The sequence below is a fragment of the Pristiophorus japonicus genome, chromosome 1 (assembly GCF_044704955.1).
Source record: "Pristiophorus japonicus isolate sPriJap1 chromosome 1, sPriJap1.hap1, whole genome shotgun sequence".
Classification (NCBI taxonomy): Eukaryota; Metazoa; Chordata; class Chondrichthyes; family Pristiophoridae; genus Pristiophorus; species Pristiophorus japonicus.
The window spans coordinates 65,269,493-65,289,735 of record NC_091977.1 but is presented as its reverse complement, the minus strand read 5'-3'; the positions used below and the strand labels follow the sequence as shown (position 1 = coordinate 65,289,735).

Genomic DNA, 20,243 nt, shown 5'->3' with positions numbered 1-20,243 from the left:
TGTACAGGGCATTGGTAAGACCACACCTGGAGTACTGCATACAGTTTTGGTCTCCTTATTTAAGGATATACTTGCATTGGAGGCAGTTCAGAGAAGGTTCACGAGGTTGATTCCTGAGATGAAGGGGTTGTCATATGAAGAAAGGTTAAGCAGGTTGGGCCTATACTCATTGGAGTTTAGAAGAAAATGAAAGGTGATCTTAATTGAAACATAAGATTCTGAGGGGGCTTGACAGGGTAGATGCAGAGAGGATGTTGCCCCTCATAGGGGAATCTAGAACTAGGGGGCATAGTTTCAGAATAAGGTGTCGCCCATTTAAAACAGAAATGAGGAGGGATTTCTTCTCTAAGGGTCGTGAATCTTTGGAATTCTCTACCCCAGAGAGCTGTGGAGGCTGGGCCTTTGAATGATAAAGGAGTGAAGGGTTATGGGGAGTGGGCAGGAAGTGGAGTTGAGGTCAGGATCATGATCTTATTGAATGGCAGAGCAGGCTCGAGGGGCCAAATGGCCTACTCCTGTTCCTATTTCTTGTGTTCTTATATAAATGTAAAATCAGAGGCTTCATGTGAGATGGGATTAGAAAAAAAAATATTTATTTTTCATTACAAGCCAACAGGAAAAAAGGTAATGACTAGCAATGATATTTTTTATAATAGCCTGCCAATCTACAGGAAGATTTAAGAGAATTACTAAATAGTAATATAGAACCTGGGGAATTGAAAACTCACTCCATGTATAACCAATTTTAAAAGATGATTGGATCAACAATAAATGGAGCTCCAAGATTTTACACAAAATAAAAACTAAATTTGAGACTTGCCTAAAACATACAATGAAGCTTCAGTTGGAGTGTAAAACGGGCAGTAGCAGATCGGTTGCCAGTTCCACTGCCCAGCTGATATTTACGCCACCTGATTTTCCTTTCCCTGAAGCGGATAGTGTGTATAATGGCTGGGCGATCCACTATTGCCTGTTTTGTGCCCCGATTGCATTTTGCTTCCTATGTTTCTAGATTTTGAATAATTGTGTTATTATCCTTTGCCAATTTTTTTTCGGTGTTCAATTTTTAACATGAATGCAGCATCATACAATCAACTCACTGAGCTGAACAGAGAAACGGTTGTCACTGCTCGCAAGTGTGAGGCAGCTCTTCACATTCTGACTGAAAAGTTATTCTAAGTTTCTCCTTTTGGAGACATCCAAATAAGACAGGGATGAGCAAGGATCACAATGCGGGTAAAAGTCGAAAAGCAAGCATTTTCCCCAACTCTTCAAGGGATTCCCCAGGGGTTCTCTTTCTCTCATGACAACAACTTCCCTAACTTTGATAGAAGAGCTACGGCAACGCTAGAAAAATGGCAAAGTCACGGTGTGCGAGTGGGGAAAACCGCTGTGGAAACTTGCCCTACACGGTATTCAATACCTACACTGTGGCCCTCAAATTCCACCAGAATTCTACTGGAATCCTAGGCTGTCAGGAGGTCTGGTGGAACCTTCAGGGCAATGGCGGAGGGTGGACTTTTACACTGTTCTTCGGGAGTTTTTTGTTGGTCTCTCACTAGTTTAGAAACCCTGTGGAATTTCAGGGCCAATATTTTTTATTTTACTAAGACTTGGATCACTATCAGCTGTAGTTCTGTTTGGCAGAAGATTTAAAATGGATCGACTCTACACAGTCAAGTTTAACCGAAATTCGAAATTCCATAAGGTGGTGTTTAAAATAGGTTTTCTTTTCAATTGGCCTCCGGGGTTTCCCTTGACATCATTCTGAAGCCAGACTAGAGAGAGACTCTCCCTTCAAATCGAAAGAAACTTGCGCCGCCGCCGCCCCCACCACCCCCCCCCCCCCCCCCCCCACAAAATGGGAGTCCTGAATCAGAATGGAATAAGGTCAGGGGGAGATTTCCTCCATGTGCTACGTGCCAAGCATTCTTTATAAATGGCTTCAAGACATAGCTCACAGAAGAAATCGTTAAACAAACTTAAGCTCCAGTGTTTCGCAAAGTGACCAGCATCAGGGAGCTTAACCTCTAAACTAGATCGCCATCAGGGAGCTGATTTCACGTCAGCAATGCTGCTTCTGTGTACCACATTACAGACCAGGGTTCAAACCCAAGATCTTCCTGTGCTCCATGACAAAGTACCACACCATAGGATTCAGGGGAAGTGCGCAATGTAAAAAACCTCTTTTTAAAAAAAAAAAGTTTTGTCCATCTAGGCACATAGCGCAGAGTCCAGTGTAACCAAGGTCTCAAAACGTTCTTTTACTCTTAAAAATAATAAAACTTTCGAAGGAATTCAGTACTATTCCACAAAGAAAATTAAAAAGTTAAATTAACACACAATGAAATGTTCTGCAGGTTCCCCAATCGGTGGAATTCCATTCATAACCATTGCTCGTTGAAATGTTTGGGGAAATATCTTATTTCTGTGTAGATGCCACAGGTTGGGAAACATTCAGGTACAGGGTAAAGCATTGTCCTTGTTGCATACCGCCCTGGAGTCAAAATACATGGATAAGATTGGCAGCTGTTAATTATGCAGAATAATGAGTTATGAGTTACGAAACCAGGAACTTTAATAAGCAGGTTTAAGCTTCTATTAGAGAATTGCACCATATTAAACTCCAAATGGAGGTTAAAATCAACAGTCATGCTGTTCATTTGATTATATTATGTCCAAGATAACCTGTAAAGCAGTGAATTAACAAAAGGTGTGCCCCAAGTTTCTTGTCCATTACTAAAAGCACATTTGATACACGAGCTGAGGCATTAAATCTTTTTTCTGTGGCACGTTCTGTACCGATGTTGATTTTCATCATTAAAGAATGGAACAGAAAATGCTTCCGTTGCCATGGCAGCCCCCTTCGACCCTTGCAGCTATTCGAGTTGTCATGGATGCAACTCTTTGACTGGTCTGGACCGTGGAGGTGGCTCGATTTGATCCATCGATAAGTGGCCTCGCTGGAGGGTTGTCCAGTTTCCAGGCTACACCAGATCTGCAAGAACTAACAGAAATGTTCAATTAAGGACTAAAGATTATGAATGTTGTTTACAGATCTCACTTGTCACAGAACACAAGGAGCGACGGTGTTCAACCCACAGGCTGATACAATGAGACAACCATTACTCAGTCCTGTAGAGAAAGCTGAATGATGAACCTTATTCATTCTTAAGGATGACTTTGAGAATCTATCATTTCCTGTTTGCTGAAGCGATGCTGCATTGTAGAAGGACTGAACACTGACCAGTACCAAACACAGCAGGAATGGAGTGTATAACATATAAAACCTCCAATGCATTAACAGTGCTGTCCTACCATGGTTTACTATCAAAATTTTTTTTAAAAACATGTCTGTAGGTTTGGAGCTCACCATTGATAGACAATCCCCAACACTTACACCACCCACGTTTAAATCGGGCTAATATTGCTAACCAATGTCCATCAATATTATTATCAGCTTACAGCGTGTTAAATGTACTGGCTTTTTCAAACTGCACCAGGTGTTCAATAAATTTGCACCTCGTTGAGGTACAATTACCTCCTACACTTAATCCCCTCCAGTGAGGTCAGGTTATAGTTTGCAATCTATTGTTGACTTATAAACCTAAATTATGTAGATTACTTTTACATTAATTTTTATCACATGTATAATGAAGGGGAGTTATTAAAGTCCATCAAGTTTACCTGCCACCTTGGCTGAATCAAATTCATTAAATCGTCCACGCAACAAGATGAAAGGTGCTCACATATTTTCTACACTCATACTTGAGTGGAATACCAGATCAAGAACATTACAATGTTGTGTGAGACAGGGAGTGGATTAGCTAGCAATACCAATGGAAAAAGGATGAGATATATATGACTCGTCATGACAAGCGCTCCAAGGTAGTTACACGACCACATATAAACCATCCAATGGGTAGAGCGGACAAATCAGGTTCGCACTAACGCGCTCACTATTAGTGATGGAGACTGTATAAAAAAATTGCATGTTGTCACACTTTGGTGTCACAACAGTGGACACTAATCCTGAGCCTACATCTTGTTTAATGTCCTCTCTCAATAGATAATATATGAGCTGTGGGAGCTCATAAAACCCTCCCTCTGTATAGGACTAACCACCCTATCCACTAAGATGTTACGGCTACAGGAGTGTTCACATTGTGGCATGTCAGACCGTTAATCAGCCTGCGAATCCTTCCACTACTTCACACTATTTGCCAGGGGAAGACATGGGGGCCGAAATTGGTGAAGCACATGGTCTGCCCGTTTTCAGCGGTCCCCGGGCGGTGCGCCATTTTTTACTGCCCGACCACTGGGACTGAGTGGGCGGGAATTTCATCCCACTTTTCTCGGCAGAAAGCCAAGCGGAGTGCAGCGGAGGAGGCCTTTCGACTCGGGAATCTTTGGCTTCCAACCCCCCCCCCCGGAGAGGGAGTGTGTGAGTATGAATGTGTGTGTGACAGTGGATTTCCAAAAGACGCATTCATTTCTCTTTTTCCCCCCCCACCCCCTCCCCCTCCAAACCAAGAGACCCGAGATGGAAGATCCCACCTAACCTAGCTCAGCGCGAGAAGGTGGGAGGCACACAGAAGAAAATAAGCAGGTTGGGGAAATTACAGTAAGGCAGGAGGCCATTCGGCCCATCATGTCTATGCACAAGGGAAACTAATAAAAATATAAATATCTTATAAACAGCAAGATCTTACTTTTTGCTGCAGGCTAAAATTTCATTGCTCTGGACAGTACACTTTTCTGGGTTTTCCGTTTTCTCTAAAATGGTCTTCCCTATTTTTCCTTTGAAAATTTGATTTTCTTGCACTGCTCCCTTAGCTTGGTCCAAGATTGCAATCCCATAGTCGTGAAGAGATTGGATTCTGTTCTTTGTCACCTGCAGCAAAGCACATCGAAGAGTTATCTCACGGATCATTCCCATTTCTAATAAACCATTCTCTCCCCTATCCCACAGTAATGTTCAGATAGTCATAAAGCTCCCCAGATAAACAGTCTACACCTCTTAAATTGATTGCTTAATTCAAATGATCTGCTAAATTGAATTATGTTAATTCAAACTGAAATCGAACCCCAAAAAAAACACATTGGCGCTGTTTTATTTCAATTGTTTAATTCAAACTCATGGATAATTTTTTAAAATATCAAAACAAAAGCAATTTTGAATTAATAAGAGTTGGCTGTTATGTCATAGAATACTTAAAAAAGGAAACGATTGCTAGAAATGAGAATCTGGAGTTTTTCTAGATATGTAGCAACCAAGGCGTCAGCTGTGACTCAGTGATAGCATTCTCACCTCGGAGATAGAAGGGGTCAAGCCCTGCTCCAGAGACTTGCACACATAATCCAGGCTGTCACTTTAAGGCAGTACTGAGGGAGTGCTGCACTGTCGGAGGTGTCGTGTTTCGGATGGGATGTTAAACCAAAGGATGTCTGCTCATTCAGGTGGACGTATAAGATCTTGCTGTATGCAAATTGGCTAACGCGATTTCCTGCATTACAGCAGTGACTACACTTCAATAAAAGTATTTCATTGGCTGTGAAGAGCTTTGGGACATCTGGAGGTCATGAAAGGCGCTATATAAATGCAAGTAATTTCTTCCTTTCCAACTCCAAATCAATAAATCGGCAAATAGGTTAAAAAAAACTTTTGGCAAGAAGGAGCCTCACTCTCCATTTACTGCAGTTATAAAATGTAGGTGACAATGCCCTGGAAAGACAGCTTTTATCATGACGCTCTAGGTTTGATGCTGCTGCAAGGGGCAAAGCGCGGCAACACCCTTTTAACATACAAGCAACACATTTCAAACCATCATTAAACAGCTAGGAACACATCGGAAAATATGACACAAACCTCCGACTGGATCTCCTAGTAACAGCCCAGATCGCAGACGAACAAATCATTAAACTTAATGTTTGGGTTCAGCCCTGAGAATCGTCAGCAGGTGAATAAGGCCCGTTAGTTTCTGTCCCTGGGGGAGTTTGGCGGGAGGTGGCAGATATAGTCATTTCAAAGCAGTGCTGCATGGAGAGGCCGGACTCCATACTGCATAAAATTTCAACAACCACATCAGATGTGGAGGCACTTCAACATCATTATACAAAGACCATACAGCATTGCTCTCTCATACCCTTGCATTCCATAACTAAATGTTCAGCCTCCTGTGGGTGGTTAGCACACAACATTCGGCAGTTTCTGCTAAAGTCACTTTTCTAGCAGCATCTGCAAATATCTGCCTTGGCTCTATGATAGCACTTGTGCTTAGAAACATAGAAAATAGGTGCAGGAGTAGGCCATTCGGCCCTTAGAGTCTGCACCGCCATTCAATAAGATCATGGCTAATCCTTCACCTCAGTACCCCTTTCCTGCTTTCTCTCCATACCCCTTGATCCCCTTAACCGTAAGGGCCATATCTAACTCCCTCTTGAATATATCCAATGAACTGGCATCAACAACTCTCTGCGGCAGGGAATTCCACAGGTTAACAACTCTCAGTGAAGAAGTTTCTCCTCATCTCAGTCCTAAATGGCCTACCCCTTATCCTCAGACTATGTCCCCTGGTTCTGGACTTCCCCAACATCGGGAACATTTTTCCCGCATCTATCCTGTCCAGTCCCGTCAGAATCTTATACTTTTCTATGTGATCCCCTCTCATCTTTCTAAACTTCAGTGAATAAAGGCCCAGTTGATCCAGTCTCTCCTCATATGACAGCCCAGCCATCCCTGGAATCAGTCTAGTGAACCTTCGCTGCACTCCCTCAATAGCAAGAACGTCCTTCCTCAGACTAGGAGACCAAAACTGAACACAATATTCCAGGTGAGGCCTCACTAAGGCCCTGTACAGCTGCATTAAGACCTCCCTGCTTCTATATTCAAATCCCCTAGCTATGAAGGCCAACATACCATTTGCCTTCTTTACCGCCTGCTGTACCTGCGTGCCCACTTTCAGTGACTGATGAACCATGACACCCAGGTCTCGTTGCACCCTCCGCTTTTCCTAGTCTGCCGCCATTCACATAATATTCTGTCTTCGGGTTTTTGCTCCCAAAATGGATAACCTCACATTTATCCACATTATACTGCATCTGCCATGTCTTTGCCCACTCACCTAACCTGTCCAAGTCACCCTGCAGCCTCTTAGCGTCCTCCTCACAGCTCACACTGCCACCAAGTTTAGTGTCATCCGCAAACTTCGAGATATTACACTCTATTCCTTCATCTAAATCGTTAATGTACATTGTAAAGAGCTTGGGTCCCAGCACTGAGCCCTGTGACACTCCACTAGTCACTGCCTGCCATTCTGAAAAGGACCTGCTTATCCTGACTCTCTGCTTCCTGTCTGCCAACCAGTTCTCTATCCACGTCAGTACATTACCCCCAATACCATGTGCTTTGATTTTGCACACCAATCTCTTGTGCGGGACCTTGTCAAAAGACTTTTGAAAGTCCAAATACACCACATCCACGGGTTCTCCCTTGTCCACTCTGCGAGTTACATCCTCAAAAAATTCCAGAAGATTCATCAAGCATGATTTCCCTTTCATAAATCCATGCTGACTTGGTCCGATCCTGTCACTGCTTTCCAAATGGGCTGCTATTTCATCCTTAATGATTGATTCCAACATTTTCCCCACTACTGATGTCAGGCTAACCGATCTATAATTACCCGATTTCTTTCTCCCTTCTTTTAAAAAAAGTGGTATTACATTAGCTACCCTCCAGTCCATAGGAACTGATCCAGAGTCGATAGACTGTTGGAAAATGATCATAGGGCCACTTCCTTGAGTACTCTGGGATGCAGACTATCAGGCCCCAGGGATTTATCGGGCTTCAATCCCATCAAATTCCCAAACACAATTTCCCGCCTAATAAGGCTAACCTTCAGTTCCTTCTTCTCACTAGACCCACTGTCCCCTAGTACCTTCGGAAGGTTATTTGTATCTTCCTTCGTGAAGACAGAACCGAAGTATTGGTTCAATTGGTCTGTCATTTCTTTGTTCCCCATTATAAATTCACCTGAATCCGACTGCAAGGGATCTATGTTTGTCTTTACCAATCTTTTTCTCTTCACATATTTAAAGAAGCTTTTGCAGTCAGTTTTTATATTCCCTGCAAGTTTCCTCTCATACTCTATTTCCCCCCTCCTAATTAAACCCTTAGTCCTCCTCTGTTGAATTCCAAATTTCTCCCAGTCCTCAGGTTTGTTACTTTTTCTAGCCAATTTATATGCCTCTTCCTTGGCTTTAACACTATCCTTAATTTCCTTTGTTAGCCATGGTTGAGCCACCTTCCCAGTTTTATTTTTACTCCAGACAGGGATGAACAATTGCTGAAATTCATTCATGTGATCTTTAAATGTTTGCCACTGCTAATCCACAATCAACCCTTTGAGTATCCTTCGCCAGTCTATTCACGCCTCATACCGTCGAAGTTACCTTTCCTTAAGTTCAGGACCCTAGTTTCCGAATTAACTTTGTCACTCTCCATCTTAATAAGGAATTCTATCATATTATGGTTACTTTTCCCCAAGGGGCCTCGCACAAGATCGCTAATTAATCCCTTCTCATTACACATCACCCAGTCTAGGATGGCCAGCTCCCTGGTTGGTTCCACAACATATTGGTCTAGAAAACCATCCCTAATACACTCCAGGAAATCCTCCTCCACCGCATTGCTACCAGTTAGGTTAGCCCAATTTATATGTAGATTAAAGTCGCCCATGATTACTGCTGTACCTTTATTGCACACATCCCTTATTTCTTGTTTGATGCTGTCCCCAACCTCACTACTACTATTTGGTGGTCCATACACAACTCCCACTAGCGTTTTCTGCCCTTTGGAATTCCGCAGCTCCACCCATACCGATTCCACATCACCCAGGCTAATGTCCTTCCTTACAATTGCATTGATTTCTTCTTTAACCAGCAACGCCACCCCGCCTCCTTTTCCTTTCTGTCTATCCTTCCTAAATGCTGAATACCCTTGGATGTTGAGTTCCCAGCCTTGGTCACCCTGTAGCCATGTCTCCGTGATGTCAATCACATCGTATCCGTTAACTGCTATCTGCGCAGTTAATTCGTCCACCTTATTCCGAATACTCCTCGCATTGAGGCACAGAGCCTTCAGGCTTGTTTTTTTAAACACACTTTGCCCCTTTAGAATTTTGCTGTAATGTGGCCCTTTTTGTTTTTTGCCTTGGGTTTCTCTGCCCTCCACTTTTACGATTCTCTTTTCTATATTTTATTTCCCTCTGTCTCCCTGAATAGGTTCCCATCCCCCTGCCGTATTAGTTTAACTCCTCCCCAACAGCACTAGCAAACACTCCCCCTAGGACATTGATTCCGGTCCTGCCCAGGTGCAGACCGTCTGGTTTGTACTGGTCCCACCTCCCCCAGAACCGGTTCCAATGTCCCAGGAATTTGAATCCCTCCCTTCTGCACCACTCCTCAAGCCACGTATTCATCTGAGCTATTCTGCGATTCCTACTCTGACTAGCATGTGGCACTGGTAGCAATCCTGAGATTACTACTTTTAAGGTCCTACTTTTTAAAAATTTAACTCCTAGCTCCCTAAATTCGTCTCGTAGGAACTCATCCCATTTTTTTTACCTATGTCATTGGTACCTATATGCACCACGACAACTGGCTGTTCACCCTTCCTTTTCAGAATGCCCTGCACCCGCTCCGAGACATCCTTGACCCTTGCACCAGGGATTAAACATACCATCCTGGAGTCTGAGCCAGAGGGCATTAGTTCAAGCCCCATTCGAAGACTTGAGCTCATAATCTAGACTGACATTCAGTGCACTCTTTCTGACGAGACATTAAACCGAAGGTCTGCCCTTACAGGTAAATGTAAAAAATCCAACAGCACTGTTTAAAGAGTTGAGGAGTTCTCCCAGTGTCCTGGCCAATATTTATTAACCATCATTACTAAAATCAGATTATCTGGTCATTGTTGTTTGTGGGACTTTGCTGTGTGTTTGTCTATAAAACAACAGTGACTGCACTTCAAAAGTAATTAATTGGCCCCAATTTTAACTGGGGGCCAGAGTTTTGGTGTCAGTACATAACTCACCTACTGCAGTTAAAAAGCACGGAATATTTTAACATTGACGCGTAATTCAGCCAAAGTAAGTTGCACAACGAGATGGAGGCTTATTTTGATTGCACTCTAGTCACAAAATATTGCAACTGTATGTTCAGAGAAAATAAATGGTCTGGTCCTCAAAGGTCACTAAAGACAGTTTAAAATTCTGATTGAGAACCCACCTTCATATCTGCATTTTCCAGTAGCTGTAGGCCACACCCATGGTTTCCCAGGATGTCATTCTCCAAGACAGTCCCTTCTCCCTTTGAGGTGACACCATGGCTGCTGTTGTCATAGATACCATTGCCCCGGAGTTCAACTTTGCATCCTGCTTCTACAAGAACTCCACCTACACTGTTGCAGGTGATGCTGTTGTTTGTGATGTGGGTGAATTGACTGCTCTGATAAACTGCAATCCCATTGTCATGGTTGGCATGGACTGCGTTGGCTATTATGTTGAGTGTCTCGCTGCTTTTTATGTAGAGTCCAGCAGCTGATTAGAAGAAATGAGAGAAAAAAGAAAGGAAGTCAGCAAGCACATGAAACTACAGTAGTTATAAACGCACAGGCTGCAACAGTAAAGAGTAACTGGGTGTGCAAATAATAATCTCTTTCTGGAACCAACCTGATGGCATTACAGTTGAAGTTCTAACCAAATGCTCTGATAATTCCAATTACACCATTGTGAGGGCAGCATTAGCACAAGGACTACATCAGTTCAAGGAGAAGGCCCACGACCATCTTCACAAGGCAACTACGGATGGCCAATAAATGTGGTCTGGCCAGCATCAACCTCAAAGGAACAGGAGTAAGCCATTCAGATACTCAAGCCTGTTCTGCCATTCTATTAGATTATGGTCGATCTGTACCAACTCCATTTACCTGCCTGATCCATATTCCTTGCACAACAAAATTTCATTGATGTGACTCACAACAAAATTTCATTGGTCCGTGTCTTAACAATTTCAGCTGACCCAGTATCCATTGCCTTTCGGGGAGGGAGAGAGAATGTACCTGATTTCCACTACCCATTGCACGAAAAGTGCACCCCGAGAACAAAAAAGCCCGAACACCAAACTTTTGGGGAAAGTTAATGGTGGGAGTATGCATCATTCCACAGTGATAATGTATCAAGGATACACTCGGCCTTTTATAGCAGGTTGCTTAAAAAGTGATAGCCCAGACAACAATCCATACTGCGAACCATACGGATCCACTATACTGGACACCATCTCAACAGTACACTGAAGGCCTTACAGCGGGCACCACTTTATATATAGTTAATCATTTTCTGGATTCAAATTGCTTTGCTGCTTTCCAGACATGACATAGTTCATGTTTATTTACAGGCATCTTACTTTGTTGGAGATAACACATTGCATTTGGAGCTCAATGGAGGTCTTGCAGGCCGCCAATCAAACTCTCAGGCCAGTCTGCCAATAATGTGCCATAACATTTTTAACTTTGATTACCACAATGATGGCGGAGACAGGATGAGAGAAGTCAGTTCTGTCGTAGCTTTCAGTCAGTGCTGAGATAACAGGAAGCTACTTGACACCCTATGAACCATCAACTATTCCAACTCCAATGGGGGAGCAAAACAAGGGCTGTAAGCAGATCAGCTATCCATTATACACCCCTCCCAAAAGGAAAGGAAATTTGGGCAAGGTGTATAATGGGCAGCTGATCCACCACCGCCTATGCTGCGCCTCGCCAAAGTTGTATTTAAATCCCCAACCTTTTAAATTTCACTTGCATGCAATTTTCTCCTCCCAGGGGACTGGTCTTGGAATTTTAGATGCTGTTAGCATATTACAGGGGGTAATTGAAGTCAACAGAAATGAAAATCGGAAGAATGTAGAACGAGCGTCTGAACCAATATTGCCTGTTTTATGTCAAAGTCAAAATTACCCCCTACCATTCTTAATGATTTAGAACTGACTTACACCAGGAGACAAAAATTGGCCTGGTTGTGTTTTGCACAGTATAATGTTCCTGTCCTTATACCATAATTCATGTTAAAATGGACATTGAACAGAACATGTGCGATTTGCTAATGGTTATATAAGCACCTCACCAAAAGTACCTCTTTAAAAAAAAATTAAGCCGGAGGGGAATATGAGGTGTAATTCAGTATGAAAGCATACATAGAATTTACAACACAGAAATGGATCATTCGGCCCAACAGTGGTGTTAATGCTCCACACGAGCCTCCTCCCCACCTTACTTCATCTCACCCTATCAACATCTTTCTATTCCTTTCTCCTTCATGTACTTATCTATCTTATCCTTAAAAGCATCTATGCTATTTGCCTCAACCACTCCATATGGTAGCGAGTTCCACATTCTCACCAGAGTATTTTGTTTCCATGATTTTATTACAAGAGAAATGTAATGGTTTTATTTCCAACAGCTACTTCTCTCAATTTCCAATATTATATATTCTCCATCAGCCAAACCGTGATAGTTATTTTAAAAATTAAGTTATCCTACCCTGGCTTTGTGACCAACGAGAATGTCTGAAGACGTTTAATACTCAGCCTTTGAAACCAATTGCTCACACATCACCGACAATTACTTGCACAATTTGCTTTAAGTTTGATTATCCACTTACCGCCATTGTGATTGATGTTGTTAAACTCAATCAGTGCCACGGTGATTGGCTTGTGCGACGTATATCTCTCCTCATCACTGTCAAAGTCGTTTTCCCAATTGACGATCTCCCCTTCATCATTGAAGTTCTCATTGCCTCCTTGGTTGTTGAGGTAGTCGTTTGCATCATCTTTACGACAGAAGACAGCCACTCCATAGATGTTGTTGCGGCTAATCTGGTTATTGGCAATGTGGGGGAGACTAGAGGACATAACCCACACACCACAGCCCTTGTTACCTGCACAGACATTTATGAATGAAATGAAATTCTTAAATCGGGATTCAGGAAACAGTGAACAGCTTTATTCAAGATGCTTTTGTCCTTTCTGACGTTCTGCTCTTTTCTCTTTGGAATTGTATAACCCCATGCTGGGGTACGGTTCCATTAGTACTTTGTCTGGTAGCTGATCTTCATGTGGGAGGTTAGGCAGCGAATGTTGTGACATGGTCGTTGAGACCGACTTCATTCGCACATCACATGGACCTTCCCAATTGCCATTCTGCTGACGTCAGCTACCTTGCTACTAATTGGGAATCGAACCCAAGACTGTTCTGGTCACTGTGGCCGGGGGCTGGATGTGGATTTTAATCCTACCCACCTACTAAGTAAAGCATCACCTTTACAGTGAAGTCTGGCTGAATGACAGGACGTTAAAGACTAAAACAGTATGAATCACAGGGATGGGCTGTCGATATGAAGCAATAAAACCATTGCTTATTCAGAGTTTTCAGATATCAGCCTCTTTACAGAAAACTACAGGGGTGAACACAAGTCTCTAAGGAACCCCCTCTATTGAAATTACATTGAGTCTACAGCACAGCAACAGGTTATTCAGCCTAACTGGTCTATACCAGCGTTTATGCACCACATGAACCACCTCCCAACCCTCTTTATCTAACCCGATCAGCATATCCTTCTATTCCTTGCTCCCACATGTGCTTATCTAGCTTCGCCTTAAATGCATCTATGCTATTTGCCTCAATGACTCCACATTCTAGCCACTCTTTGGGTAAAGAAGTTTCTCCTGAATTCCCGATTGTATTTATTAGTGACTATCTTATATTTATTGTGTAAGGGAAAATGGGAAGGCTTCTCCTCCCACGAGCGGGCCCCCTGATATAGAGGGTCGTTGCTCGCCCCAACCCGCGTAACAGCCCCCAGAGTTAGCAGGCAGAGACGGATGGCAAGGTATAACGATCTTTTATTACGAACGTCCGGGAACACCTCTTATCACAGCCGCCTATGAGTGGAGATGCTCTCCGAACAGCACAATCATACAACTTTTATACATTTCAAAAACCTCTCCGTTCCCTGGTAAGACCTCCCTAGATCTCTAATTGGACTGCCTTATCAGTACTACTTCTCTAATTGGATTACCTTATTAGTGCTACTTTGGATTGACAGGCCAAGACCCTCGTGACCACCTTAGGCCGTGACTAGAATGACTTCATTAGGTCAGAATTTGTTGATTCTCCTTGGTGCCCGTGAGTCCGCCTCGAGCCTCTTCGCAAGGTCTTATCAATGTCTATTTAGGTTCTCACATCGTATCTTGTCGGAATATTATTGAATTGATCATTTCTGGAGCCTTGGGACAAGGCCGAAGAGAGACCTTTTACCTCCTTATGGGTCGGTGCAGGAACCAGCACTTTAACCCCTAATGCTCTAATTTCTCTTACAATTGCCTCTAGTTTTGGTCTTCTTACAAGTGGAAACATTTTCAAACTCTTTCATTATCTTAAAGACCTCTATTAAATCACCCTTAGCCTTCTCTTTTCCAGAGAAAAGTGTCCCAACCAGTTCAGTCTTATGCTGGAGAAACTAATAGGACTGAACGCAGATAAACCCCTAGGGCCTGATGATCTGCAGCCTAGAGTACTAAAAGAGGTAGCCATGGAAAGAGTAGATGCATTGGTTGTCATCTTCCAAAATTTTATAGATTATGGAACAGTTCCTGCAGATTGGAGGGTGGCAAATGTAACCCCACTATTTAAAAGAGGAGGAAAAAAAAACAAGGAACGACAGACTGGTTAGCCTGACATCAGTAGTAGGGAAAATGCTGGAGTCTATTATAAAGGATGTGATAACAGCACACTTAGATAATATCAACGGGATTAAACAAAGTCAACATGGATTTATGAAAGGAAAATCAGGTTTGACAAACCTACTGGAGTTTTTTTGAGGAAGTAACTGATAGAATAGATAAGGGAGAACCAGTGGATGTAGTGTATTTGGATTTTCAGAAGGCCTTTGATAAAATCCCACATAAGAAGTTAGTGTGCAAAATTAAAGCACAGGGGACTGGGAGTAATGTATAGGCATGGATTGAAAATTGGTTAACTGACAGGAAACAGAGAGTAGGAGTAAACGGGTCTTTTTCGGGGTGGCGGGCAGTGACTAGTGGGATACCACAGGGATCAGTGCTTGGGCTCCAGCTATTCATATATATTTCTATTGCTATATAAATATATAAAAATAAATATATATTATATAATATATATATATATAATATATATAAATATATATATGATTTGGATGAGGGAACCAAATGTAATATTTCCAAGTTTACTGATGACACAAAACTAGGTGGGGTTGCAAGGCGATTTAGATAGGTTGAGTGAGTGGGCAAACACATGGCAGATGCAGTATAACGTGGATAAATGTGAAGTTGTCCACTTTGGTAGGAAAAACATAAGGACAAAGTATTATTTAAATGGTGATGGCTTGGGAAGTGTTGATGTACAGAGGGACCTGGATGTCCTTGTACACCAGTCATTGAAAGCAAACATGCAGGTACAGCAAGCAATTAGGAAGGCAAATGGTATGTTGGCCTTCATTGCATGAGGATGTGAGTACAGGAGCAAGGAATTCTTACTACAGTTATACAGGGCCTTGGTGAGACCGCACCTGGAGTATTGTGTGCAGTTTTGGTCTCCTTACCCAAGAAAAGATATACTTGCCATAGAGGGAGTGCAGCGAAGGTTCACCAGACTGATTCCTGAGATGGCAGGACTGTCGTATGAGGAGAGACTGGGTCGACTAGGCCTGTATTCACTAGAGTTTAGAAGAATGAGAGGGGATCTCATTGAAACATTTAAAATTCTGACTGGGTTGGATAGACTGGATGCGGGGAGGATGTTTCCCCTGGCTGGGAAGTCTAGAACAAGGGGTCACAGTCTCAGGATACGGGATAGGAAATTTAGGATCGAGATGAAGAGAAATTGTTTCACTCAGAGGGTGTTGAACCTGTGGAATTCTCTACCACAGAAGGCTGTTGAGGCCAAGTCACTGAATATATTTAAGAGGGAGATAGATAGATTTGTAGAAACAAAAGGCATCAAGGGGTATGGGGAAAAAGTGGGAATATGGTGTTGAGATAGAGGATCAGCCATGATCATATTGAATGGCCAACTACTGCTCCTATTTTCTATGTTTCTATGACCTCGCAGTTCTGGTATCATCTTTGTGAATCTTTTTTGCACCTTGTCCAATGCTTCTATATCCTTTTTATAATATGGAGAGCAGAAATGTGCACAGTGCAAACCAGAAATGACACATGGAAGTTATAGAACAGATATATTTGCATACATCATTTTCAATAGTTGAAGAAACATAGAAACATAGAAAAGACTGATTGGCGTCCAATTCCAATGAAAAGCAGAATCTGTTCAATAAAGTGCCAGTACTCCCTGATCAAAAGAAATTCGACATAGGTGCTCAAATGTGTTCAGAATTCATTCACTATGATTATAAGCTTAAATGTAAAAGCTCTGCTAATCACCAAGGTTAATGTCTTACTCTGACCTTGTGATGGCTGTGAAGGAGTTTGTCAACAGAACAGACTCATTTGGAAACCATGCAAATTAAATCAGCAAGATTGATTGCACTGCATTCTCATCACGACTGTGGAATTCACAGTACAATTTGGACTGATCACAGTGGGGCTGTTTACATGAAGTCATTGTGAATTAATGGCACATTTGTCGAATGTTCAGCAGTCCTGCTGAACAGCACAATGGCAGATGTGATTAAGTTTGTGAGGGTCTATCAACTAGTTCCCATCCAGTCAATAAACCAGTCATTAATTTGGTCAAGCAAAGAAAACAAGGGAAGTTGCTTTTAGTGTTCACTAGATAAAAAACAGGAGAAAAGAGCTCTTTGCTCCATCTTAGGGCAAATGGCCAGAAAGGCCCTAGTGTCATAGAATCTTACAGCACAGAAGGAGACCATTTGGCCATTTTGTGCCTGTGTCGGTTCTTTGAAAGAACTTACCAATTACTACCCCTCCCCTATAGCTCTGAAAATGTTTCTTTTTCAAGTATATATCCATTTCTCTTTTGTTCCCCTCCACAGCACGACATCCAATTGTTTCTTAAACGATTGCAGGATATTAAACTATGTTAGGAACAGGACAGTGATAGGGAACGTCGCTGCTGTACAACACGGCACTGCGCCACTTCATTAATCGGACAGGACATCTTAATTCAATGTACTTAAACAACCTGCGCGCAGACCAGTGTAAGTAGCAAAAACAAACCTATTTGAGGTTTGATTACACAGGACACAGAAACTTAAAGATGAGCTGAAATATAACCTATCGCACTCCTTACCATATATGGTGTTCCCTTCTATCAACCCTTTCCCTCGCTCGCCCACAACGACTCCATCTGAATAACCGTAGCAGATAAGATTGTTTCTCAGAATAGGGTCCCCTCCTCGCCGAATATCCGCACCTCCCCAATGATTTTCACGTATAATATTTTCTAAAATTGAAATGAAATATATGTAATTACAACAACAACCACAAACTCAGTTGAAATGATAAACCATGTTGAATGTTGTCGAAGAACATACCCAACTATCTGTTTACGCCCATCTCCTGGGGTGCGAGTTGAACCTACGCGGAAATTACTACTGCATCAGCAAATTGCGCTATATTTTAAACGATATTAGGAACGGGACAGTGATAGGGAGCATACACGGCACTATGTAATTTTAAACACCCACGACCATCTCAGTAGCTTTCAATCATTCTCTTTTCTCCAACTGCCCCCCTCCTCTCCTGAAGGCTGTGAACACTGCTTGGACATGCTTCCACGAGCTACAGACACCTATTCCCTCTACCTATTCGTCATTTCTGGATCGCAGTAGTAAATGTCATCAGGTTATGTGACAGTAAGGAGCATCACAGCTGAGCCCAATCCTGCCTTACACAAGATCATCAGAAATAGGAGCAGGAGTAGGCCATACAGCCCTCGAACCTGCTCCGCCATTTAATACGATCATGGACTCAGGTCCACTTCCCTGCCTGCTCTCCATAACCCCTTATTCCCTCATCAGTTAAGAAGCTGTCTATCTCCATCTTAAATTTATTCAATGTCACAACTTCCACAGCTCTCTGAGGCAGCGAATTCCACAGATCCACAACCCTCAGAGAAGAAATTTCTCCTCATCTCAGTTTTAAATGGATGGCCCCTTATTCTAAGATTATGCCCTCTAGTTCTAGTCTCCCCCATCAGTGGAAACATCCTCTCTGCATCCACCTTGTCAAACCCCCTCATAATCTTATACATTTTGATAAGATCACCACTCATTCTTCTGAATTCCAAAGAGTAGAGGCCCAACCTTCTCAACCTTTCCTCATAAGTCAACCCCCTCATCTCCGGAATCAACTAGTGAACCTTCTCTGAACAGTCTCAGAAGCAAGTATATCCTTTCGTAAATATGGAAACCAAAACTGTACGCAGTATTCCAGGTGTGGCCTCACCAATATCCTGTACAACTGCAGCAAGACTTCCCTGCTTTTATACTCCATCCCGTTTGCAATAAAGGCCAAGATTCCATTGGCCTTCCTGATCACTTGCTGTACCTGCATACTAATCTTTTGTGTTTCATGCACAAGTATCCCCAGGTCCTGCTGTACTGCAGCACTTTGCAATTTTTCTCTATTTAAATAACTTGTTCTTTGATTTTTTTTTCTGCCAAAGTGCATGACCTCACACTTTCCAACATTATACTTCATCTGCCAAAGTTTTGCCCACTCACTCAGCCTGTCTATATCCTTTTGCAGATTTTTTGTGTCCTCCAAACACATTGCTTTTCCTCCCGTCTTTGTATCATCAGCAAACTTGGCTACGTTACACTCGGTCCCTTCTCCCGAGTCATTAATATCGATTGTAAATAGGTGGGGTCCCAGCACTGATCCTTGCGGCACCCCATTAGTTACTGGTTGCCAACCCGAGAATGAACCATTTATCCCGACTCGGTTAGTTAGCCAATCCTCTATTCATGCTAATATATTACCCCCAACCCCGTGAACTTTTATCTTGTGCAGTAACTTTTTATGTGGCATCTTCCGTCAAATGCCTTCTGGAAGTCCAAATACACTACCATCCACTGATTCCCCTTTATCCACTCTGCTCGTTACATCCTCAAAGAATTCCAGCCAATTTGTCAAACATGACTTCCCCTTCATAAATCCATGCTGACTTTGCCTGATCGAATTATGCTTTTCCAAATGTCCTGCTACTGCTTCTTTAATAATGGACTCCCAACATTTTCCCAACCACAGATGTTAGGTTAACTGATCTGTAGTTTCCTGCTTTTTGTCTGCCTCTTTTTTTTTTTTTTTTTTTAAATAGGGGCATTACATTTGCAGTTTTCCAACCTGCTGGGACCTCCCCAGAATCCAGGGAATTTTGGTAAATTTCAACCAATGCCTTCACGTACACACTTCTCCAGCAGCAATACTGGGCAGAGAACAGCCGCAGGTGATTTCCACCCCTCCCCCACCAAATTATTTCTGTACATCCATTAACGGAAGAGCTCCAATCTCTAACTAATTGATCAAACCATGAGCTGCATACTACACATAAGTGAGGTTTGGGGAAGAGAACCTTACCATGATGGATTTGTTTTTTTATTTCAAAAGGTTGTAAACACTGAGTGGGAACACAGGTACTCTTTATTCAAATACAGCAAATAAAATCAGGCCTTGGAAAGATTATACAAACAGAAATAAGACACTAAAAATAGAGCCTCTGTTAGTTACTTAAAATTCAGTGAGTGCTCGAGTCCTTCTTGTAATATAGATTAGCAAAATGAGCATAACCTCACAGAGTGCTCAATTTAAATGTGTGTCTTTGGTTAAAAAGCCCAGTGTTTTGCATGTTGTAAAGCTGCATACTGACCCAATATTTGGCCCCTTCCATTTTCGTTCACTGCAACACCTGCGGCAAGTCCTTGGTAAATGTGATTCCCACTGTGAAGAGACATTATCAACTGAATACATACAGGACTAGGAAGTGTTACTGTCTGTGTCAGTGGAGGTTAAGGGGGGAATCTCTTACCACACCTGCAGAGTCACCACTGGCATACCCCAGGGTTGCAGCCTTAGCTCTTACCATTTTTTCTTTCAATGCTTCTCTTCTGGGATGTTACCCAGAAGTTTTCCCACATACATCAACGACACTCAGCGCTTTACGTGAG

The 20,243-nt window shown here is 42.5% G+C and overlaps 1 protein-coding gene across 1 annotated transcript in view; it reads right to left on the bottom strand.

Annotated features, from left to right (window-relative positions):
* Positions 1-1,869: 1,869 nt before the first annotated feature.
* Positions 1,870-20,243, bottom strand: part of fbxo10 (F-box protein 10) — a 59,771-nt gene continuing 41,397 nt past the window's right edge. Inside the window, exons 6-11 of the mRNA XM_070880350.1 lie at positions 19,946-20,016; positions 17,366-17,518; positions 12,720-12,995; positions 10,288-10,598; positions 4,713-4,894; positions 1,870-3,007 (exon numbers count right to left, since the gene is read on the bottom strand). Of these exons, the coding sequence (XP_070736451.1) occupies positions 2,821-3,007; positions 4,713-4,894; positions 10,288-10,598; positions 12,720-12,995; positions 17,366-17,518; positions 19,946-20,016 (1,180 nt within the window). The 3' untranslated portion in view covers positions 1,870-2,820. The remainder of the gene's footprint in view (positions 3,008-4,712; positions 4,895-10,287; positions 10,599-12,719; positions 12,996-17,365; positions 17,519-19,945; positions 20,017-20,243) is intronic.